Source organism: Trichoderma reesei (genome assembly GCF_000167675.1).
Source record: "Trichoderma reesei QM6a unplaced genomic scaffold TRIREscaffold_27, whole genome shotgun sequence".
NCBI classification, from domain to species: domain Eukaryota; kingdom Fungi; phylum Ascomycota; class Sordariomycetes; order Hypocreales; family Hypocreaceae; genus Trichoderma; species Trichoderma reesei.
The window spans coordinates 306,274-329,705 of NW_006711174.1; the positions used below are offsets into that span (position 1 = coordinate 306,274).

The 23,432-nt window shown below is 54.5% G+C and overlaps 7 protein-coding genes across 7 annotated transcripts; 5 read left to right on the forward strand and 2 right to left on the reverse strand.

Annotated features, from left to right (window-relative positions):
- Positions 1–148: 148 nt before the first annotated feature.
- On the reverse strand, positions 149–1,153 carry rla1 (ribosomal protein P1). The gene is made up of 4 exons (XM_006968974.1): positions 1,048–1,153; positions 787–861; positions 525–663; positions 149–451 (listed from the first exon to the last, which is right to left on the reverse strand). The coding sequence occupies exons 1-4, from the start codon at positions 1,114–1,116 to the stop codon at positions 405–407; spliced, it is 330 nt and encodes a 109-aa protein (XP_006969036.1). The 5' UTR covers positions 1,117–1,153; the 3' UTR covers positions 149–404.
- A 501-nt stretch (positions 1,154–1,654) lies between these two features.
- Positions 1,655–3,509, forward strand: TRIREDRAFT_81774 (uncharacterized protein; the record flags this gene model as incomplete). The annotated part of the gene is made up of 5 exons (XM_006968915.1): positions 1,655–2,133; positions 2,196–2,596; positions 2,656–2,822; positions 2,878–3,277; positions 3,342–3,509. The coding sequence occupies exons 1-5, from the start codon at positions 1,917–1,919 to the stop codon at positions 3,507–3,509; spliced, it is 1,353 nt and encodes a 450-aa protein (XP_006968977.1). The 5' UTR covers positions 1,655–1,916.
- A 1,157-nt stretch (positions 3,510–4,666) lies between these two features.
- TRIREDRAFT_111552 (uncharacterized protein) lies at positions 4,667–5,436 on the forward strand (the record flags this gene model as incomplete). Its single annotated transcript, XM_006968916.1, has 2 exons — positions 4,667–4,720; positions 5,038–5,436. 2 exons carry the CDS (start codon positions 4,667–4,669, stop codon positions 5,434–5,436), a joined length of 453 nt encoding a protein of 150 aa, XP_006968978.1.
- Positions 5,437–6,443: 1,007 nt separating this feature from the next.
- Positions 6,444–9,046, forward strand: TRIREDRAFT_68926 (uncharacterized protein; the record flags this gene model as incomplete). Its single annotated transcript, XM_006968917.1, has 4 exons — positions 6,444–6,488; positions 6,697–6,908; positions 7,030–8,588; positions 8,661–9,046. The coding sequence occupies 4 exons, from the start codon at positions 6,444–6,446 to the stop codon at positions 9,044–9,046; spliced, it is 2,202 nt and encodes a 733-aa protein (XP_006968979.1).
- Positions 9,047–10,406: 1,360 nt separating this feature from the next.
- On the reverse strand, positions 10,407–11,470 carry TRIREDRAFT_5675 (uncharacterized protein; the record flags this gene model as incomplete). Its single annotated transcript, XM_006968858.1, has 2 exons — positions 10,407–10,941; positions 10,998–11,470. 2 exons carry the CDS (start codon positions 11,468–11,470, stop codon positions 10,407–10,409), a joined length of 1,008 nt encoding a protein of 335 aa, XP_006968920.1.
- Positions 11,471–14,532: 3,062 nt separating this feature from the next.
- Positions 14,533–16,367, forward strand: TRIREDRAFT_68990 (uncharacterized protein; the record flags this gene model as incomplete). Its single annotated transcript, XM_006968918.1, has 4 exons — positions 14,533–14,702; positions 14,764–14,789; positions 14,856–15,733; positions 15,792–16,367. 4 exons carry the CDS (start codon positions 14,533–14,535, stop codon positions 16,365–16,367), a joined length of 1,650 nt encoding a protein of 549 aa, XP_006968980.1.
- Positions 16,368–20,083: 3,716 nt separating this feature from the next.
- Positions 20,084–22,711, forward strand: TRIREDRAFT_81778 (uncharacterized protein; the record flags this gene model as incomplete). Its single annotated transcript, XM_006968919.1, has 8 exons — positions 20,084–20,137; positions 20,277–20,486; positions 20,544–20,839; positions 20,889–21,046; positions 21,097–21,209; positions 21,261–22,013; positions 22,086–22,288; positions 22,362–22,711. The coding sequence occupies exons 2-8, from the start codon at positions 20,290–20,292 to the stop codon at positions 22,709–22,711; spliced, it is 2,070 nt and encodes a 689-aa protein (XP_006968981.1). The 5' UTR covers positions 20,084–20,137; positions 20,277–20,289.
- Between the last annotated feature and the right edge of the window lie 721 nt (positions 22,712–23,432).

The following is a 23,432-nucleotide window of genomic DNA, read 5'->3' on the forward strand; positions in this document are numbered from 1 at the left end:
TTGAGAATCTTGAGTCATGAATCGACTTCCGAGCGCTTTCGTCACTAGATGAACATAGCGCCCACCTTTGCGAGCACACAGTCTCTAGTTCCTCTCGAGCGTTTCGTAGCTTCACGGCAAAGCGAGGCATGTGTGTAGAAATCCAAATGTCAAAAAATTTCTTTTTATTCTTCCCGAGTCATTTATTTGACCATTTGTCCCTTCCCCGCGTGAACTCCGTCGTGTGAGAGCATTCATCATATTATCCTTATGAACGAAGCTACTCTGCCCAGGACGCAGGATATAGGCGCCCACTCCATCCTGTATGCATCCATCGATGTGTATAAAGACCCCGAAGTGCCATGCAGTTGAAGTACAAAGAAGCAAGAGAAAAAACAGTCGCCGCAACAGATTGTGCTGGCTGTTTAGTCGAAGAGGCCGAAACCCATGTCCTCGTCGGACTCCTCCTTCTCTGCAGAAACGCGTTAGCACACAATCACTCTCGTCTCGGGGTTCTCCGTGGAGGAGCAGCAGTCGGCACGCACCCTCCTCCTTCTTCTCCTCCTCAGCGGGCGCATCGGCGGCGGCGGCGGCACCACCAGCGGCGGCAGCGCCGGGGGCAGCAGCAGCGCCGCCGGAGCCGACGTTGACCAGGAGGTCCTTGATGTCCTTGCCCTCGAGAGCCTATTTGTCGGCGGAAACCATTACTCGTTAGCGAACCCGAATTCTTCTCGATGTTTTTTGACAGATTTTCGACTTCGTTCAGGCCGATTCTGCCAGGGGCTGGCGTTCGGTGGAAAGTCGTACCTTGGCGAAGATTGAGGTCCAGATGGGCTCAACCTCGACCTTGGCGGCCGTGATCAGGGTCTGGAGCTTGTCGGCCTATAAATTCGAAAATAAATCGCCATATTAGCAAACAACGACTTCCAAACGTTTGTTCTCTTCCTTCTCGTCCTGTGCGCGCGGGGCACGACTGATTGTCTCTTTTTTTTCCCTTCCCTCCTCTGCGCCACCAAACTCGGAACAAGACGAGACGAAATTTCTGGAAAAAAGAACGGGTGCACTCACGGTGATCTCAATGCCATCGTCGGCAAGGATCAGGGCCGCGTAGGAAGAGGCGAGCTCGGCGGTAGACATTGTGTGTGGTTTGTCTGTGCGGATATGGGAAGATGTCAAGTCTGCACGGGAGAAGAGCTGTGGTTTGGACAATTCAATTATCAACCACAAAAGGCAGTTCGCGGGACCACAAAAAATTGCCCCGGTCGAAATTTCGCGGGCTGGAGGGCTTGAAGACCTAAAGCGCAGGGCGAAATGGTTTTTCCGCGTGCCGGCTTCTGCTTACTACACTCAGTAATATCTACTAGGTAGTAGTACTAAGTTAGAAGGCGATCGCCGCAAGCGGGCCCTGCGCTTCGCTGATTGGCTCGAGGCGCCGGATCCAGCGAGCCAATCAGCGGCCGTGTCTCAGCTGCAGCCAAAGTTCCCGCCCGGATGCGCAACGTCGTCACTCTCCCAAAAGCATCCAAACAGAGTTGAGACGCCACCCCACCTTGAGCTGAAGTTTCCCCACCATCTTCTGCATTGAAGCAAGACCGGCAGTATCGCGACTTCTCCTGCTCCTGACTGTTGGTTGCTTGCGCCTCACGAGCCTCTTTGATCTGTTTCCTGTCCTTGCATCTGCCAGCAGCCTGATCGCCAGCTGCCGCTGAACGTGCGCTGTCAATCCCCCTGAGCGATCACCAGACGATCAATTCAGAGCCTCACAATTGGCCGACAGAACCCGAAACGGGCTGCACACTTCTGCGTCGTCACTCCCGGAAGCGCTGGAAACCGAAGAGTCGACAGCTTCCTTTCGCCGACCCGGAAGAATCAGCCATATTAGCCTTCTTACCCTCCTGTTTGTTACTTGGATCGGCTGTCACCGCCTCACCTACACCATGGATACACCAGCTGTCCCTTTGCCGCAGGATGCCCGGGAACAGGCCGTTCTCGACAGCCTCGTCGTCATTCGCGACAAACTGCTGCTGCTGAAGCAGGACCGCACAACGTATATTCGCAGCCAGGACGTCATACCTCTATACGACGAGACCATCAGCAGAGTCAAAGAGCTGGACGAGATCCGTACCGAGACGGGAAACAAGGAGGAGAATAGACGTGTGTTTTGTCCATCCCGAATCATGAGAGCTGGGCAGTTACTGAAATGCATGATTCTACAGTTGACAAGGTCTTGGAGAGCTGCTTCCAGCTTCTCTCCCTTTTTTACCTCACAATTGGACGCAACAATGAGTTACCCGCAAACTATGCCCTGACTTCCACAATCAAGCGGCTGCTCGACCACTTAACCGAAGCCGACCTGTACTCGGCAAAGGACCTCGAGAGCATCCAGACCACGTTGACGAACCTGTCCAACAGCATAAAGCAGGCCGAATCTCGCGAACACAAAGCCGAAAACTCTCCGTATCTCCTCAAGCTCCTGTCGAACAGGGTAACCAAGTGCTTGGCAACACTGGAGAACCTTCAGAAGCGACTAGGGCGCATCGGAGAGCCTCTGCTCCCGACGCACGAGAAGCTGATTTCTATCCTGCGATCTATATCGTTGGCGAACACAAAAGCAAAAGTGCGACCAATGTTACTCCCTTTATAACCAGTCGGGTCGCTAACTCTAGACTGGCATAGTTCTCGTCTGCCGAGGTGCAAAAGCTGCAAAAGCAGCTTCTCGATATTGGAGAGAAGCGCAAAGACGGCCAATTTGTTGACGAGAATGGAAACGTACCACAAGGATCTGTGGAACTTGGGGAGCTATACCAGCGTTGCCTCAAGTGGTCAGAGATGGTACTGGAGAGGTGAGCAGATGAATGGCGCGTCTAAGGCTTGCCTGTCTCACTAACACCGGCGCAGAAAAGGAAGCATGCCAGAGCAGTTCCGCCCGACATACGAGACGCTTGTTGGTATCCGCAACGAACTCGAGAAGCTGTCCTTGACACAGGCCTGGGCTCTTCGCGAGACCGACCTATACGACTTCCAGCGTCAGCTCGACAAGATTGACGAGAGCCGGCAAAACGGGAACTTTTACGACGACAGGGGCCGGCCTGCCGACCTGTACACACAACGAACCATGCTGTACCTCATCAGGCGAAGCTACGCGTACATTTACTCATTCATCCTCGCCTCAGAGCCGGTCTCTGAGGCTCTGCTGCCCGTCTACAACCAGCTGCAGACCCTCAAGAGGTGTCTTCTCGAAGTGAGAAACAGTGGTGGCGTATCCTCTGTCCGAGAACTGTATCCTTACAGCATGAAGGTAACGACTTGTTGGGTGCTGGGATGGGAACCTTGGACTTGTTGTACTAACGCCTCAATCATAGCTAAACTCGCTCGATAACCTTCGCGTGGACGGTAAATTTGTCGTCAACGGCGACATTCCCGAAGGTCAAGGCAGTGTCAGCGAGCTGCTTGCCGAATGCTTCGACCTCACTTATGACTTGAGAGTTGCAGCAGAGGAGGCCACAGCAAGCAATTCTGATGGCCAATAAAGCACACGTTCAAGGCGTAGGCCATGGCCTTGCCAAATCTGTTTGGGACTATATCTTTCGTCCTGTCTTGTCTTTTGTTCATGGGTCTGTTTTTGCGCATACGCGTCATGTTCGGGCTGGCAGCTGCCCCTGATGGGCTTGGGAGACACAGGCGCCGTCCAGCGATGGTATCCGGTCAGCTATGCTGATGGGATGTTGGCTAATTGGGGGTATTTGGATACATCATTGCTAATCTGGGCGGAGTTTCCTTTTTGTATTATCCTCTCTGTCTTTGTGGGCTGGATCAGGATTGGCCGTGTCACGTCCCCTATTGTATCACTTATGGTTCTCGACGGCTGTTCCCTAGGGAGAGAAATACCGAAGCCGCAATGGAAGGGATAGATTCGGGCCCGATTTAGTGGACGGCGGTGTCAGTCTATAGTAGCTTGATCAAGTCTTTCTGGAATGCAGGGTTGAAGGTTTTGCATCTTTGGGTGTCTCATCAGGAAGTACGTCCCGTAATGTTTTCGGCAACTCAAAGTCAAGAATGTCCAAGACCTCGAACTCATATATCGGGCCGTGCTTGCTATTGCTAATGGGGCATAGCTGGTTAGTAGTCTATTCAGTGGGACGTTAAGGAGCCTTACAGATGGGACTCGTTCAATTGATCGTTACCATCTCTCATCACCTAGGCATGTCAAACTTTCCAATTCTACTCTTCAATATGGTACGCCGTAAACTTTACCCGCTGTTGCGTAAAGTCGACGTACACAAGCTGTAGAAGTGCAACTCATCTTGCCGCAGATCCTCTGGGTACCTCTAAGTCAAGATAGGGTCTCGTCTGATTGACCTCGGAGTCAACTGAGCACTTCCGGGTAAGTAGGTACCTGTATGTATGGACTATGGCAGGCAAGGAGGTTAACAAGAGCCCCTCAACAGGTCATATTGTGGAAACACAACCTCATTAATCACAGTGATCTAGTGCTTGTATTGGAAGTTTCGGTTACTTATCTATCATGCAGTAGACAATGGCGGTTGGGTTAAAGATGAAGCACGTGCTGTCTAGCAAAGCTGCTCAAACGCCAAAGTGCAATTTTAAGCTTGTGCTAATGTCGCCACAAAGGGTGGGATGTCCAACCCTAGAGGCGAATTGGCAATGATGACCTCAAGCAAACGCCATGCATGGGCGGTCCAAGAACCAAGGAATTACATATTCAACGGGAAGCTCTACAGTAAGCGGTGTGCAGTGCCCAGTGCCCTGACGAGCAGTCAACGCTATTACATGTACTATAAGTGTTTGAGGTAGTACCCCAAGCAGGCCTGGACCTGGCAACAGATCGGTCGATGATCTGCACTGCTGCGGATTACTATGCCCTACGTCATAGTACTGCTCTGGCAAAGTCTGGGGAAAATCATGATGACGGCTTTTGCTTGACATTGGCCTTGAAGAAAGGTTGTTACAGGTAAACCGAGAAGAAGCATCACCATCACCATCGCCGAATTCTGAACCGGACAAAAGAGACATCATACTACGGAACTTGTCGTCAAGCCGCCTCGCGGACTGGAGGCGAAGAAGGCGGCGGAAACCTTCAACGGACGAGACAGACGACGAACAGACAGACAAGAACGCAGCCGCCCACCCATGGCATACCGCGTCCCCCACGACCGCGACCGGCGGGTGTACATCATCCTGCACCAAGACGGCGTGACGGTGACGGTGCTGGGCGTCTACGAGGAGCTGCAGGACGCCAACCGCGACTGTCTGTGGCAGGCGGCGCAGGCGGGCATCGACCTGCTGCAGGCGTCGCCGACGACGGGGCCCGACAAGTATCACATCCAGCCGGTCGAGCCCGCGCGGTGGGACACGCCCGACGGGGTGTCGTGCTGGGTCGAGAGCCATATGGTGGTGCCGAGCAGGGTGGCGGGTTCGAACCTGGCGACTCGCTGAGGTGGTTGGAGGGGGATTATGAAGAAATGACGAGGGGTGGGATGTCAATGATGCCTGTCAAGATGTGAACGGAATCGATGACAGCTTCAAAGGCGATGGAGGGCGAGGGCTGTTTGAGCGGCAGTTTCGGAGCGGTTGTTTGGCGAGGGATGATCGTCATGAGGAGAGACATGGAACCTAATAGTACCTACCCACTGCTGGACAGACTCTTGGATTCCATGACCATCTCTGGGTACAGAAACGTGCAGCATTCGGGAAGAAGAGCCCCATCCAACCAACGCTTTGAGGGGCGATCAGGGGGAAACAGGGATTCCTACAGCATTCGGAGTTAGTATACCGATTCCTTTCTACTAACATAACCATCACGATAATCACTTTCAAACAAGTTACAGCCAATACACGAGACAAGCGTCATGCATGCACTTGAAATTACCAATAAAATCAAGACTGTCAGAGAGGCCTCGTCTCCGTTGGCGATCCTCGTGCAGCAGGTACCTACTTTAGCTCGTCTCATCTTCGCGAGTGCCACGTTTTGCCGTTGCGTCTCGGCGGCAGCGCTGAAGAATTGGCGGGGTAGCACCGCCAGCAGTTCGCAGGGGTCCCGCACAGAAGGCCCGGGGGCCAGTGGCTCCACCCTTAGGGGCGCCTTCGGGGGGCCGTCCAGGCGGTATAGCGGTAGAGCCGCCGCGTCTTTAGCGCCGCAAGCCCCCTGCCAGTTGCCTGACCAACTCATTGGCCGGCGTCTGGAGCCTCCAATTGTTTCCAGAGCTGCGCCTCGCCTTACCTGACAAGAAGCCGCGCATCCTCTCTCATCTCCCCCATTATCCCCAATCTGACTCCCCCCACGTTCCAGCAGAGTCAAGCTGCACAACCGCCACACGACGGGCCTCTGCGTCTCTGTAGCATTGGCCGTGAGCTCCGGACTCGGCCTCAGCGGATATCTCTAGGCGCCGGCTTTGCATGGCCCGCTTCCCGACCCGAGACTGTCAGTGGCTTCTTCTCTCATCATGGCCGAGGTGGACGCCGTGCCCACCTTTGGCGCAGAGCTAAAGGTGCGTCTCTCGAGTTTGCGTGAGGTGGTTCCCTGTGGAGGATGATGATGAGAAGGGGACATGGCGAAGGGGGAAGGGAGAGAAGAGACTGCGGAAGGACTTGAACGAATGGAAGGGAAGGGAAGAGACCAAGAGGGGGAGCAGAAGAGGAAGCAGAGGCAACGGGCATCTTGACTTCTGGCGCGACGCTGACAGACCCCCCCCTCAGGATGGCTTCAAGGCGGCAAACGCCTGGGTCGGCCACGGCATCGCCTGGCTCGACGAGCTCCAGCAGTTCTACCGCGACCGCGCCGCCATCGAAAAGGAATACAGCGCAAAGCTCGATGCGCTGGCCAAGAAGTACTTTGAGAAGAAGAATAAGAAGGTCTCTCAGCTCAGCGTTGGCGACACCCCGACCTTGACTCCTGGATCGCTCGAGAGGTGAGACACGACACCCTGGCAGGAAGATACTCAGCGAGCTGCGGTTGGCTGCGGTTTCTTGGGCATCAGCGGAGAGTGAGTGCCCGAGACGCAATGATACTGACAATGCCTTTCCCAACAGCGCTTCCTTGACCACCTGGTCCACCCAGCTCACGACGCTCGAGTCCCGCGCCTCCGAACACGACCGCTATGCAAACAGCCTCATATCCCAGGTCGCCGAGCCTCTCAAATTCTACAACACCCGCTTCGAAGAGCTGCGCAAGCGCCACGCCGACTACGCCGAGAAGCTGGAAGCCAGCCGCGACGCCTGCTACGCCGACTTGCGCAAGGTCAAGACAAAATACGATGCCACATGCCAGGATCTCGAGAGCAAGCGCAAGAAGACCGAGTCGCACCACGACAAGAGCAAGGCACAGAGCGCCTACCAGCAGCAGCTCTTCGACATGAACAACGCCAAAAACACCTATCTCATCGCCATCAATGTTACCAACAAGCAAAAGGAGAAGTACTACCACGAGTATGTCCCCGAGGTCATGGACAGCTTGCAGGACCTGAGCGAGTTCCGGACACTGAAGCTCAACTTTCTGTGGGACGTGGCGACCCGGCTGGAGAGCGCGATGCTTCAGCAGAGCAACGGCTTAATCGAGCACCAGGGCAAGGAGATCCAGAGGAACCTGCCGCACCTGGACTCCATGATGTACATGCGCCACAACATGGGCGCCTTCCAGGAGCCGCCGGACAAGGTTTTCGAGCCCAGCCCCGTCTGGCACGATGACGATCTCATGGTTGTGGACGAGATGGCTAAGATTTACCTGCGCAACGTGCTCACCAAATCCAAGGCTCAGCTGGGCGAGCTGCGGAGAGAAGTGGACAAGAAGCGCAGAGAGGTGGAATCCTTGAAGGGTGTCAAGAAGCGAGTTCGGGAGGGCAAGGAAAAGAAGGACGAGGTGGAAGTCATCCGCACGCTCTTCGCCATGCAGGAGGATCTCATCGCCACCGACCAGAAGCGACTCACAGCCGAGGTCGAAACCACCACCATCACGAGCGCAGTGGGCGACGTGACGCTAGGGGCCAAGAATCACAACTTTAAGAGCCAGACGTTCAAGATACCCACCAACTGCGACCTGTGCGGAGACCGCATATGGGGCTTGAGCGCAAAGGGCTTTGACTGCCGAGACTGCGGATACACGTGTCACAGCAAATGCGAGATGAAGGTGCCCGCGGACTGTCCAGGCGAGCAGAACAAGGAAGAGCGAAAGAAGCTCAAGGCCGAGCGCCAGGCTGCTACCAACAGGCTCGTTGCGGCCGATCCAGCAGCGGCATCGCACGTCTCCGACGAAAACCTGACCCGCTCCAACACGATGACTTCAGTGAGCTCGCATTCGCGGCAGTCTGTCCTATCCGCGCCACAGACACCATCGGAGGACGCACCCTCTGAGGCCGCTCCCAAGGTGATTGCGGCCGCGGCAAAGGCACCTGCGACTGCAGCCCCCGCCAAGAGGAACAGGGTCATTGCGCCCCCTCCCACGGCGTACATCTCACAGCCACCAGCGGGAAGTCTGAATGGAATTCTGGAAAGGGAAGAAAAGAAGGGTAAGATGCTGTACCAGTTCGAGGCCGGCGGTGACGGGGAGCTGTCAGTAGCGGAAGGCAAAGAAGTGGTGGTGTTGGAACCAGATGGTAAGTTGGAGCTCCTTATCTCCCCTCTATTTTTTCTTTCGAAGTCTTGAAGTCTCATATTCTGGCCTGCAGATGGTTCCGGCTGGGTCAAGGTCCGCGATGGCTACAAGGAAGGTCTTGTACCGGCAACCTATATCGATCTCAACTTTACCCCGTCAGCTTCCACGGCATCGTCCGCCCGTCCATCCTCCACCTATTCCACGTCCACCACATCGTCAGTAACCCCCAGCGCCGCCTCACGGAAGAAGGGCCCGGCGGTGGCGCCCAAGCGAGGGGCCAAGAAGCTGCGGTACGTGGAGGCGCTGTACGACTACACGGCCCAGAGCGACGCGGAGCATTCGATGACGGAGGGCGAGCGCTTCGTGCTGATCAAGGAGGATACGGGGGATGGGTGGGCCGAGGTGGAAAAGGCGGGCGTGACGGCGAGTGTCCCTGCCAATTATATTCAAGCTGTGTAGGCAAGGCAGCAGGTGGTGAGGAGATGGGAGCCTCCTTTTTCTCTCATGATTGTCTGTAGGTTGATGAGGTGTAGGGGAGAAATCAGAGGAGGAGATGGAGGGACGTTGCCTCATGTGGAAAGCTCGAGAGGAGCGAGATCTGCTTATGAGCAAGGGGGAAGGAGTCCAAATAGCATCCAAGGAGAGCAATTATCTTGGGGGGTTCACCAGAAAGCATCTCAAAGAAGAGGAGGAGGTTTGGACAACGAGGTATGTACCAAGAGCGGGCTACAAGGCGGGAGTCTGGTGTGATTAGTACCTAGCTGGAGAATGTGTACATAAGGAACGCTTTTTTCTTTCTCCTTTTGACGATGGGACAAATGGAAAGCCTTGGATGCATCATACGACATGATTCGTCCTTGTTTGTCTTGACGACTTTCTTTGGGAGGGGACGGCGTCCTATAATCGCTTTTTTCGGGATATTGTGATACTGTAAGTGAAAGTGTGAAGATTGTATATTTGAAGCCGCTTGATAAAAGCGGCCATCATCTTTTTTGATACACAAGCGTCCATCTCCCATATCACGCAGAGGCGAGATTCTTTCGTCGTCTAAAGTACAAGTAAAAGAAGAAAATAAAAGGGGGAGGGGGGTCAAAAAAGGGGGGGAAGACACAAAGCGCAGCGCTCCGGCTGAATCGTGGAAAAGAGATAAGAATAAGCATAATCATACACATGATGAACGATTCATCTTGACAGGAAAGGACCTTGTATCACCCCTCCCAAACTGTGCTGTAAGGAAGGAACAAAGACGAAGGGGAAAAAAAAAAAAACCACACCACCTGTAACCATTCTTTAATATGCAGTTGAGCGTAAAAAGATTAAAAAAAAGAGAACCTAGGATATCATGTAATTCATATTCTCCCATGCCCAGCCGCCCCTGATACCTTGTGAAACGCCGTCGGGAAGACCATAATAGGTAGGCATCCCTCTGAAGAGCAAAAGGAACCACCTCCGGTAAAACGATGCCTCGAGTGGTAAGGAAAAAGGAAATTTAACAGAGATAAATATAGGCTCCAAATATCTCACCAACTTGATGTTGGTTGAGCTTTTGATAGATGCAAGGGGCAAAGTAGGAGGGGGATATGGCGGAGCAAAAACGCTCATAAAGGGAAGATAAGGGGAAGAAAGATCTATGCAGTGTATGTATAGTAATGTGGTCTTTATGAGAGAGATGGGATGTGTAGATGAGAAACAAAAAGGAAGAGCAAATGGAAAGGTGGAGAGCAGAGGTGCCGTATCAACGCTCAGACGGAATGCTGCTCTCTGGAGTCTCGTCAAATGTGACACCGCCGGTGAGGCTCAGCTCCTCGGCCAGAGGCTCCTAGATCATCTGAGCCGTTGGCGCCCCGAGCGCATGAGGATTGAGGCTGTGACGCAACGCGTCCTGCAGCTCGGCAATTTGCGCCATCATGGCCAGGGAGTGCTGCGACTGCTGGTCCATCTCGGACTTGAGCTTTTCGTTTTCCTCGCGCACTCGCTTGATTTCGTCTCGGAGATCAGACAGCTCGTCGACGCCCTGGCTGCTCATGCGGCGCTTGCGCTTCGTCCCAGACTTGTCGCTGTCGTTGTCCTCGGGAGTCGCGACGGCCTCGGGCGGTGGAGATGCGGAAGTGGCCTCGGGATTTGTGTGCACTCGCCGAAGATGCTCGTTAAGATTCTCCTGTCGCGAGAAGCCCTTGCCAGTGTGCCGCTTGCAGTTGGGATGCGGGCAGTTGACGGTCTTCTTGGGCCCGCCGTGCTTCCCATGAACCTCTCGCTCGTGTCGGAGAAGCCCGCCCGAGTAGGTGAAACCGGGCAAATTCTCGCATCCCTCGGCTGGGCAGCGATAGGGGCGTTCGTGCTTGTCCATGTGCTTGCTGTGGAAGTGTTGGCTTGGGCGCAAGGCAAGACGAGTAAGGGGGGGATGACTTACTTCCACTCGCACTTGCGAGAGAATGCGCGGACTTCCTCTTTGCAGTCATCCAGTGGGCAGTGGAATTTTCCATCTGACTTCTTGTGAACTTCACGCTCTGGCTTGGGGATCTGCTTCAAGCGTAGTGTCGGGGAGGATATGTCTGTCGGTAGAGGTTCCTTGCTTTCTGGTATGGGCTCTGGTAGCGGAGGCGCATGTAGTTCCACTGGTAGAGGCGATGAGAACTCGGGCGCGCCCAGGTCGAGCTGAGACGCTTCCGGCACCACGGCATCGTCATCTGCCAGCATGTCCCTCTCATCGCCCATGACGCCTCTGTCGTCCGGCAACAGCGATGCCTCTGCGGTATAATGGCTGAGGTGCTCGGCAACATCGGAATCGGTAAATCGCTGCTCGGCAACATGGTCGTGCTCCTCGCCCATGGAGGGGTATGCGCCCTCGTGGATAAAGGACCGCGGCTCGTATGCGACGCTCATGGTGGCCTGCAGGTCGGATATGTACCCCAGCTGCAGTTTTGGGTGACGCCGATACAAGGCCTTGAGCTGCGCGATGCGCCGGAGAGCGGGAGAAGCTGGCTGTCGAGGCGAGGCGGAAGCAGCGGCAGCGGTCGAGGTGCGGCCTCTGGGGAAGGGAGCGGCAGCTGGCCGTCGGCTTGTGAGGTCCTCGGCCTGCGACGAATTGCAGCTGCGCCGGCTATCGATGCTTGGATTATTAGTCTGAGGGCGCGCAGAGCGGGATGATGGCCTGAAAATTCTGGTATGAATGTCGTTGACAAGGTTGTCGTCTGCTCCGCTTGCCGACCAGATCATTAGATTAGTCAGGTGAGAAGCACGTGATTTCGCGGGGCGGGAGGCAACTCGAATGCGTGGCTGGTGGGTGGCTGTGTGGCGTCGCAATTTCGTGAGCTCCGAAGGCTGCCAGCTGCGGAGGCAACTTGGCTTGTTGGAGAGTCGTGAACTTGGGGTTGGCCTGTAAAAGCTGCTGCTGCTGCTGAGACGTCACTGGCTTGGGGAGCCTGAACGCGCTTCCTCGGCCCCCTAAATAAGTCCCCAGCTCTTCTAGGCACCAGAACCGCTCGTATGAGGCCTGCTCCCGATTTGGGTGCAAAACCAGCGCCTTGTCCACCGCCTCCGGACGCTTGTCGATGCCATCTCCAGTGACTCATTGGGCGAGAGTTCCATGACACACGAACCCTTGGCACGTGGGGCAAACTACACCCCAAGCTGCGCCTCGTCTGATGAAGGCGATATCACGGCGCAAGAGCTGGCGAGTGCGGGATGCCAGGCGGCAGCCAAGGCGTGGCTCACTTGAGCATAGCATCTTTGTGAACCCAGCATCCGCAGTTGAGCTAGGCATAACCCGCCGACCTGGCGAGAGGCCGACCCGAGGGACGGGCTGAATGCTTGCCTGGCGGTGGGCGGCCATTCATCTCACGCCGCGGTAGTCGTCGCATATAGGACCTCAAAGCCTGAAGCCAGCCAGGCGCCTTTCCTCGCTGAGCTGTCGGCGCTAGGCTGCGCAAAGGACGAAGCTGTCCCCAACGGGCGATCCAGCTTCACGGTGGCCATTGCTCTCAGCCACGGCGCGGAGCTGATGGGTGGCTGTCAACGAGCTGTAGGAGCCGAGGATCCTCAAGGCTCGCAGGACTCGGTGGATGCCTTTGAGGTTTCCTCATGCACCCCTGGTATCTCCAGGTTTACCCGTAACGGAAGTGGTGGCATCCTTCTAGGCGGCGGCGATGCCTATTTTGCGGCAAGCGGTCATTGTGTGCTTGGCTCAACCCCTGTCGTACGGCTGAGATGAATGTGTACGAAGTAATCGATGAGAAGATCCGAACCGGAACTGCCACGAGGGCAAAGTGATGATGGGCTCAGCCCTTTGAGGCGGCAACCGTTGATCCCCCGTCTCATAAGGTAGTCACTTGATCTTCGAGACTGTCTGGCTGGCAGCTGTCGGCGTTCCGCAAATAGCTCTTTGCTTGCGCATGCACGGCGTATTGCGTGTTGGTCGCCGGGAATGCTTCGAAATCGATCATCCAGACGCGTCCTACGCATGATCTAGGGCGTCTGCGAGAGGACTTGTGTCATCATCGCGGTAACCCTGCGGTAGATCCAGGCTCCAGGACCCATGTTGCAGGCCAGAGAGACGTCAGTCGGACAGGGACCCCCCCAGGGACAAACGAGATTTTGGAGATGTGCGCGAAAGCTGTGGCCTGAGGCGGACAGATGGCGGCTTTATGCAGAATCACAGAGCCGCAGCCGTGCGGGAGGGCAGAATAAGGCTGTCGCGGCGGTGGACTGAAATATCAGGCATTGACGCATGGCGAGGCAGGGGGAGAAACGAGGCTGGCAGTTGCATGTTGGGGGGGAATTGGCGTCAACGCCTGGCATCCTCAGGCAGACAATCTGCGTAGTAGTAGGACGAGGTACCCGCGGCAGTGCGAGCTGGACAATGAGGACTGCGAGCCAGGACCTGTCGTTACATGCAGCATAAATCTACTTGGAATTTCTAAGAAATCGGCACTGAAGAGAGAGGAATCTGATGAGGGGAAAGGGAATATCCAAATATGACTCTTGGTGGCAGATTGCGATGTCTGCCTACATGTACCTACATGTTCTTCCTTGTACCTGACACACAGGTGCCCAGCATGTAGCACCATCCAGGCATCGGTGATCCGAGACATGATGCACGTTTGCGAACAATGAAGAGCCTGACTCTTGAATTAGAGCCTCGGCAATGTTCGCACGTCGAACTCACACTTTCAGCATCTACAGCAACATATTGATACATACTACCTGCATATTAGAGATACAGCTAGTAGTAGTAGTACTACAGATCTGAATGAGATCGATGCTTGCAAGGACCCGCCTTTGAACCGCCGGCGAGATCCGAGTGCCGAACCACTGCCACGGAAGCTGCAAAATCACTCAGCCTTACATACCAAGCAGGGAGCTCAGCTATTAGTAGTAGAGGCACGAGCAGAGTCACCTGAAGCATTGGCATCATCTACTACTGGAAGTAGTAAGATCTCACCAGATCATGTAGACATTGGATAAAACACTCAAAGACAAAGCATCCCTATACTGCTCAACAAACAAACAATCGAGGATCTAGAACCGACGACATGAATCGCACCTAATCCACTGCTCAACAGCCCTATCGCAATCCGGCTTCGGCCCGTCAGTCCTTTTCGCTCTTAGCTCCTGTAGCTTCTTGCACCTTATTCCGCTGGAAGCCCTCGGCTACCGAGGCGTTAACAAAAAAAAAAAAAAACTTGTTGAGCTGGTTATTCGCGGTAGATTAGATTTAGGTATTACACACAAAATCTGGAGCATCATAAGAGCTTCATCCCCCACTTTGTGGCTCAACTTGATCTCGTCGACTCTTTTTCTCCTTGAAGCTCTTGGACAGCATCAATCATACGCTTGTCTTAGTTTTATAAAAAAATAACTTGTTCGAAGCTTTTGTTGTCCCTCTACAGTTCATTGTCGTGCCGGTCGGAATTGCCCTCGTCAGACACCAAGAGTGCCATCACAGCATGGCGTCACAAGCAGCACCGCCTGATGGCGAGTTCAAGGAAGCAAACGCGAGCCAAACAATCGCTCGCTCCCCTTCTGCATCATCTCAGAGGCCCAATGGCCACGATGAGGGCGGTGTCCGACCGGCCGACGTCGACTACGACACCGAAACGGTGGAGAGAGTCTACAGGTATGCATGCCCTGCCTCATAACGAAATTATATCAGGTAGCGAGCTAACTCCCTTTATCAGAAAAATTGATCTCAGAATCATTCCACGTCAGTCCTCAGGATCTGCTTTTCTTCTCTAATCTTACCGAACCATTAGCCTAACCAAGATCCCAGCTTTCTGGATCCTCTACTTTCTCTGCTCGGCAATCCGCTCCAACATTGGCATTGCTCAGACAATGAACAGCGACAAGGGCCATGATCTCGAGACCGTCCTCGGCCTCACCCCCAAAGACGTCTCTACCGCCCTCGCCCTCTTCTACGTGTCCTACGTCATCTTCGACTTCCCGTCCAACCTCATCATGAGCAAGCTCAGCCCCCGGGTGTGGATGGCTAGGATCGTCTTCGCCACCAGTGTTGTTGGGTCTTGCTTCGCCGCTGTCTCGTCCCCCTGGAGCCTCAAGTTTCTGCGCTTCCTCCTGGGCCTGGTCATTGCCGGCATGTGGCCCGGCATGGCTTTCTATCTGACGCTGTTTTACCCGCCGTCTCGAACTGCCAAGCGCATCGGCATGTACTTTACCGCATCTCAGGTGTCTGCTGCCGTCGTCGGCCTCGTCTCGGCTGGATTCCAGCTGATGGATGGCGACGGGGGTCTCGTTGGCTTCCGGTGGATGTTCCTCATCTACGGACTTGTCGGCGTCGTCCTCAGTGTTACGCTTCTATGGTGGCTCCCAGACCGGCCGCTGGCGCCAGGCCAGGTGAGGGAGCGCACTGGTCTGTTCAAGTGGCTTCCAGCTACCCCTGAAGTGCTTACCGGCCAAGATGCCATCGTCCACTACTCCGAGCTCAAGCGCGTCTACCACACCCGTCCATGGGGCCTCAAGGATCTCGGTCTTGTGTTACTCGACTGGCGGCTGTGGCCCCTCTGTCTGATGTATTTTGGAGTTGTCGGAGTCGGAATAGGCACCCAGCTCTACGGCTCGGTCATCATTGCCGCGATCCAGCCAGAGGCGAGTGACATTGTCGTCAGCTTGCTCTTTGCTCCTATTTGGATTGTAAGTATTGTTCGTTTCCGCTTCCACAAAGTCCAGGTTCTGACCGAGCATCCTTCAGATGGACCTCATCGCCATTCTCCTGGTCACACCAGTCTCCGATCGCTTTCACCGCCTCAGACCGCTCTTCTTTTCCGCTGCTGTCTGCATTCAAATTGCCGGCCTCTTGATGACCACCTTTGCCGTTCAAAACGGCTGGGCTCGTTACGGCGGTCTCCTGATGGTGGGCTTTGGCCTGGGACCGACAGTCCCCATCTGCATGACCTGGACCTCTGAAATCTTCCAACGCCGCCACGGCGAGGTCGGCGTGGCAGCCGCAACCGCTCTGGTATCTGGCCTGGGGAACCTTGGCAGTGTCACCACCACATACGCCCTGTACTCAGGCTGGCCAGAGGATGCCGCCCCCGGGCCTCATAGATTCCGCAAGAGCAATCTCACCATGATTGGGATCCTATGTCTCAGTATTTTGAGCTCCTTCGTCATGTGGGTGCTGCTCAAGGTCGTGGGCAACCCTCCGAGCTCGAAGCTCCACGGCGGCGACACGGCCAGCGAGTTTGAGGATGGTGCAGCGAGACGCGAGGCCACGCAGCGCGGATTCGGAAAGACTTCTCGACGAGCCAAGACCAGTGAAATCTAAGTGGTGCTCTGTGAGGCATCCCTAATAAGGTTCCCGACCTCGATCCAATAGATATTGCTTTCAACAGCACCGACCCGGTACGATGTCTTCACAGCCAAACACCTTTCGTTCAGTCATGGGCAGCTCAACCTGTCATTACTCGTACACTTGTTATTCAAGGATGCCCTCAAATCTTGCTGGCATCCTTGATTATTCCGCTCGTTACTTTTTCCTTCTGCGGCCGCCCGCTCATGGCTGGGTTGCCTCCCAGGTAACACCACGAACCGGGCCCTCCCTCCCACAGATGGCAGTGGCCGCCACCGTTACATCCATCGCCAGAGAAGACTTTGTGTGCAGTGGGCTCTCTCTCTTTCGGGGACAAAATTCTGAGCATGACAATGCTTTCGCGCTATCATGCTTTGGATTGACCCTTTTAACGGGAGGCCCTCGCAACAACTTCCCTTCGGCATTTACTCATGTGGCTCCTTTGCTTCACAGTTTTCCATCCCTTTTTTCTTTTGCTTTTTTTTTTTACTATGATACCCCATCAGCGTTTATACCCGCTGTCTGACGAGTTACAATACATTTGTGAGAAACGAAGGGAAATTTCTCGACAGCGACAGTGCTACTACGCCATCGCTGGGACGGCGCGTTTGGACCGAGGCTCAAGGTCCGGCGACAATGCTGGTGCGCTATCGCCGGCGAGCCTCGTGGGCGTTTTTTTCTTTACTTGATCTTATTTATACATCATGCATACATATATACTTTGTGGAAGCTCTCCCCAACGTGCGTTGTTACGTCAAGGCATAGACGGTAGCTTTGATAGATGGCTGTTCCACAATCCCTACTGACAATTTCGTTCATCAATCAGAGAGGTATTCTGCGACTGCAGAGCCATCACCACACCGACTTTTGCTTCGGAATCGAAAAACAGTGACGGGGCACGCCCGTAACCACAACGGTTACGTGACTTTGCCGTTGATGACACGTTCAACGTGGTGCCACATGAGGCCGTTGGTAGCAGTATAAGCTGTAGGGAGAGGTCGACGAGCTCAGGATTTGCATCCTTTGATGTTGGGTAGACGTAAGGAAAGTACCTAGGTGTTGCCAAGCCCCTTCTGGCGGCTGAAGGATACGTTTCTCGTGAGACATCGGGCTCAATGCGACCTTGAGGGCGCATTGCCCTTTGTCTTGACCCTCCGTAGTACTAGGGAAGAAACAGCCCGAATTCAGGAAGCCAACACTACCCGTATAATGGCTCGATGCAAGGGCCACCGCATTTGGATGCTGCTGCTACAGAGCACAAAGTAGAGTTCATGCATTGACACCCACCAGCTGTGTTACCGCGCATTCGAGAGCCATGTGGCTCCGCCTTCGACCGCTGCATGCAAGCCTTTGTGCGAAGCAAGGCAAAGTAGCCGCGTCTCTGTGATGGTTCAGGTCACACAATGGCCGAGGGAGTCATTCGAACTTGTGATTGCCTTGGGTGACAAGCGCTGGTTCCGTAGTCTTGCCGCGGTGTATATCAGCATCATCGTAATACCCGCAATACAATACATTTGGCTTGACACTGGTGGGCACGTGGTCGTCTCGGCTTTTTTTCCCTTGAGGATGTTATAGCGTCTTCGTTGCCAGATGTAACAACATGCAAGTATTCGTCGATGCCCATTGTCCTGTGTTGGTAGCTGTCAGAGAGCTTCGCGTCAGGGAAAATGGAACGTGTGAGCCGACGACTCTCCTTGATCAAAGAGGAGAGCCAAGCGTGTCTCCGAAACCTCGAGGAGCTGCCCCTGCAAAACCTCCACAGGTGCCATACCCGGCACTCGCTCCAGTGCATCGTGTTTCTCATGATGCATCCGGATGGGTCCCCTCACACAGCACGGTTGCATTAAGCCGGCACGCGACATATCTTTAGCAGCTGCGTAGGTTGGATGCACCACCTTGCGATTGGTTCCAGAACTTGGTGTTGGACAAGCAATATCGAATCTGAGAGATCGACAGCGGGGAGTCTAGGCGCTGGGACCTGAGATCCCATGATGAGAGCAGGGCGGAGGGGAGCGCTGAAGAAGGAGAGGGGCATCTTAGACATGTTGGAAGGGCGGAGATAAGCGTTGAGAGGACCATCGTCACAAAGGAGATGAAGCAGGGAGAAGATTCGAATTGGAGAGCGAGTCGAGATCAGAAACATATTGTCTACTAGGTACCTAGATCGCGGAGGCGGTATTCTTCCATTGTCCGTACCTGCCTCTTTCCGTGGCTTGGAGAGCTTCATCTCGACGTCAGCCAATCTCCCACAAAGCCCCAGATCCTTGTCTCTGCACTGTCGAGAATCACCACCGCATGGCTTCAATATCAGTGCACCGGCACCAGCGAAAAGCAGGCGAGAGGCTTCGACTGCCGTGACCGGAGCCTGAAGCTGTACAAGTAAGTCGTTTGCAAGTGAGTGTCTCTGTGTCCCCTGAAAGCGGCCTAACACCCCTACCAGCTTGCCGTGTTGCTCCCCGCAGGAGCGCCTCCATGAACGCCTGGCCCTGGCTCTCCCCCCCTCAAAAGCGCCGATATGATCGGGAGCTACGGAGCAAAGCTGTGGGAAGCTGGGGTTGGCCCCGCTGAAGCTCCAGTCCAACAGGCCTGGGGGGGTTGATTCCGCTGAGGGGCGAGTTGGCACCATCGCATCGCTACCGGCAGTATTTGCATGTGCCTCTTCCTATCTTTGGGCGAGCAGCAGGTACTTCCAACCGTCTTGTCATGGGAGAAGCGGGGGGAACATACGAGTATGCCACCGCTTGCAGCAAGAGCCGCGTACAAACACATGGACGGCACCAAAGCAGAGCCTCCTCATTGTTGTATGCACTCGGCCGGGCCGCCACCTCGTGCTGCCTTTGCCGTTTACGGCAGATGAATGAACTGCTGCAAACTACCTACACTGAAGCCACGACACAGCTGGCTGATGTACTAGTCACCAGATTTATCCACTCCAAGGCCGTCCAACGCTGTCGGGCTAAGAAGCGAGCTTGATCGAACTGCGGAGCAGCCAGTCTACATCTTGGCATCTCCGCGAATGATTCGGATGCAGATTGGATGCACGTCCCATGACCCCAGGCCCTCGACCGAAAACTGCCGTTCGCACGTTGATGTCGTGTATGACATGACATTGAAGACCCTCCCCCGCCCTTCCTGTCATATTTGCATGACATCTCTCTTTTCTCCAATTCACTCAATTCACTCAGATTGATGTAGTGTATCGTCGGGAGTGAACATTGCCAACGCAGGATGTAAGTTGAGCCAAGCGAGAAGCATCACGCGCATTGCCCCGTTCGAGGTCGATGCTACACCTCATGCCCTAGGCGAGCCAAGACCCGGCATCTCCCTACTTTATCCTCACAGCAGGGCCGATTCTGCCCTTCCAGCAATTTACTTGACGACTGATCCAACATCTTGTTTAGAACGCAAAGTCTGGGCGCTTACGGAGAGGTACATACGGTACTCGTCTGGCTTTCGAAAGTTACGCAACGCAGCCCGAGCCTCCATCCAGCCACGAGGTTACCTTCGGCGGTATACGGTCCCTCATGGGCTATAGACAATTGCCTATCCCAGGAGCCAGTGCGGTGGAATATCACTTACTTTTAGACTTAATTGCAACCTTAACCAACATCGTGGACCTCTGAAGGCCTTCTAGGCCTCAGTGCCGCCTCTATTTTTCGTACAGTCGTACGTTGGCCGAGCATATTCGCCTACATCGTCATAGGATCAACAAGGCCCACCCAACAGCCTGTCTCTCCTCCCTTCTTGTAAGGAAACACCTCTGTTTATTTTGTTATAAAGCGCGGGTATACTTCTCGTTTTGCTACTTTCTATACCTTATCTATTCTCCCATAGTCTCCTGCTCTTCCTTTCCGTTCTGACTCGTGCCCGGTGTTACACCTGAAGCTTGCATTGAACCATGAAGTTCTTGCGAGTCGCTGCGGCGGCAGTCTTGGCTCTCATAGGGCACACAGATGCGGTTTCAACCTTTTCGCCGGCAAGGCCCCCTGCTGCTCCCCTAGCCGTGCGAGCGCCTTATCTCAACGTATGGCTCAACGGCCAAACGGATGGACGACCAAGTGGCTACCTCCCTGGACAGTGGCCTAGCTTCTGGACGTAAGTACACTCATTCACAGGTCGCAGGAAACTCGCCAAAGACTAACACCATCAAAGGCAAGGGTTCCAAGGATGGCAAGGATTCATCATGGTGGACGGAAAGCCCTACAACTGGATGGGAGGGGCCCCTGGCGCAGACAATGTTGACCAGCAGGCACTCAAGTACACGTCAACGCGGACGACCTTTATCTTCAACGCGGGAGGCCTCGTCCAACTGGTGGCCGAGTTCCTCTCCCCAGTCTTCCCTGATGACTTGAGAAGGCAATCCATCCCCTTCTCGTATCTCAAGGTCTCCGTGGTATCACTGGATGGGCGTTCACACCACGTCCAAATATACACTGATGTGTCAGGAGGTACGTCGCCATGAGATCTGAACCTGAGTACATGGCTAACCAGGCATAGAATGGGCATCTGGTGATAATTCACAGACTGTTCAGTGGGAGCACCAGGCCGGCGACGGGGTTCGGTCTCACAAGTTTTATCGTCAGAACCAAGAGCCATTCAACGAAGCCAACGACCAAGCCTCCTGGGGCAACTGGTACTGGTCCACTGGTGACATTGTGAGTCTGTTGCAGGGTACCTGTTACGCCAGATGCTGACTTTATTCCAGAGAGGCGTAACCTATCAAATTGGACAGGATACTGTTGTGCGCGGCCAATTCCTGTCCAACGGTACGCTCACCGGTCACATCGATACGGAATATCGTGCGGTGAATGATCGATGGTAAGCTACGATGCCGTACAAATATGATAGCATGACTGACGTCGATGATAGGCCCGTCTTTGCCTTTGCGCGCGACCTTGGTGCCGTTGGAGGCAGCGGTTCTGCGTCTACCCTCTTCACCATTGGTGTCGCCCAAGAGGATGCCATCCTGTTTCAAGGTCGCGGCGATTCGCCGCAGGAGGTTCCGTCGCTGTGGACAAACTACTTTGATGAGGAGGAGCTGGCTCCGTTCTTCTACAAGGACTACACATACGCTAGCCAGTATGCCACCAGCCTCGACAGCCGCATTGCAAGAGACTCTATCGCGGCAGGCGGCCAAGATTATCTTACCATTACGAGTCTCGCTGTCCGACAAGCCTTTGGTGCCCTCCAATACACGGGTACCCGCGACAACGTCCAGGTGTTTCTCAAGGAGATCAGCTCCAACAGTGACATCCAGACGGTGGATGTCATCTTTCCCACGTGGCCAATCATGCTGTATCTGGATCCCAACCTGATCAAGTATACGCTGTCGCCCCTGCTCGAGAACCAGGAGAGCGGCCACTACCCCAACAAGTATGCGATCCACGATCTTGGCAGGTTCCCGCGAGCGTTGGGCTATCCCGATGGCAATGACGAGGCCATGCCTCTGGAGGAATGCGGCAACATGATCATCATGATGCTGTCGTACGCTCAGAAAACGGGCGATGTCAACTACCTCCGACAACACTGGACGTTGATGGCGCAGTGGGCCGAGTATCTGATTGAGGATGCCAAGATTCCGGCAAATCAGCTGTCGACGGATGATTTCGCAGGCCATCTTGCGTATGTTCCCTCCCCATGATTGTCTTGTTAGACAACTTTCAAAGCTGACGCTTGCTAATCTCACCATGACAGGAACCAAACCAATCTCGCCATCAAGGGCATCATCGCCCTGGAGGCCATGTCTCGCATAGCTAGACTGACTGGTCACAATACCGTGGCTGGGAACTACTCGTCAATCGCCAGAGACTATCTCGGTTTCTGGTCTCGTCATGGCATCAACCGCGCCGCGGTTCCCAACCACAGCGTACTTCAGTATGATTCAGCTGACACATATGGTGAGTTTTCAATTCAAGCTTGAGACTGCATCCTTGATTGGCAGAATGTTGTAGTTAACAGTGCGTTCCACAGGTCTCCTGTACAACATCTATCCCGACAAGGCCCTCGGACTCCAGTTCATCCCGCAGTCCGTCTACGACATGCAGAGCAACTTCTACCAAACAAAGGCCAACAAATACGGAGTGATTCTCGACACACGCGGCACGCTGACCAAGACTGACTGGGAGATGTTTGCAGCGGCCGTGGCGGGACCGGAAACGAAGGCCATGTTCATCTCCCTGATTGCCAAGTGGATCAACGAGACGCCGACGTGGCGGGCTTTTACCGATCTGTATGACACGAACACGGGAGGATATCCCGGTAACCAGTTCACGGCCCGGCCGGTGGTGGGCGGTGTGTTTTCTGTGCTGGCGTTGCAGTGAACGTTAGCGAGCCAAGGTCATGAGCGCAGCAGGTTTTTTTCTTCTCCATCTTTGGTTTATCCCTTTGCAAAGACCGTTGGATTGGGCTCCCCCGTTGGAATCCTGAATTTAGCGGACAAAGTGGCTGCTCCCCTGCAGTAGCTGGCGCATAGTCTGATAAGCCGGGCTTGGTGTGAGTGCCCGTGTGATTATCCATATTGAAGTACTAGCAGAAGTATCATGATAGGAATTTATGCCTTGTGAACAGCTGCAGCTAGTGGCGGTGGTGAGACCAAACAAGAGCCAGTCATTCTGCATTGCTACTCCGTCCCTACCGGCATCATACGAATCCAGGGGGTAGTGAACTGAGATTGTTCGCTGCAGAGACGTGACCACGTGAGGAAACAAGACGCTGTTAGGCCAGGAACAGGGGAGAGCAACGTGGACAAGTAAGATCCAAGACGCCTAGTAGTAGTAGTATATACGAGGGACCTGTAGCATTTCGCCATACTGTCGGTGAGACGCGGGGACGGCTGATTCAAGTGGTTGGAGAAAAGAGGCCAGAGATGCAGCTTGTTACCTAGTCTAGTGTAGGTGTGTGTGTGTGTGTGTGCCTGGTGATGTGCTGTGCTGTGCTGTGGAGGGGATCGAACGCCCAATGAAGGGGGCCCGAGGAAGCGTCTGCATGCCAGCGAGTCAAGGCATCGAATCAACAAGAAGCGAACAGGGAGGAGCTGCATGA

What these genes read in the sequence shown, in the direction of transcription:
- rla1 (XM_006968974.1), bottom strand. Translation starts at nt 1,116, where the DNA reads ATGTCTACCGCCGAGCTCGCCTCTTCCTACGCGGCCCTGATCCTTGCC. An exon ending in ACGATGGCATTGAGATCACC is followed by an intron (nt 862 to 1,047) that starts GTGAGTGCACCC and finishes TCGAATTTATAG; the next exon opens with GCCGACAAGCTCCAGACCCT. An exon ending in GGAGGAGAAGAAGGAGGAGG is followed by an intron (nt 452 to 524) that starts GTGCGTGCCGAC and finishes GCGTTTCTGCAG; the next exon opens with AGAAGGAGGAGTCCGACGAG.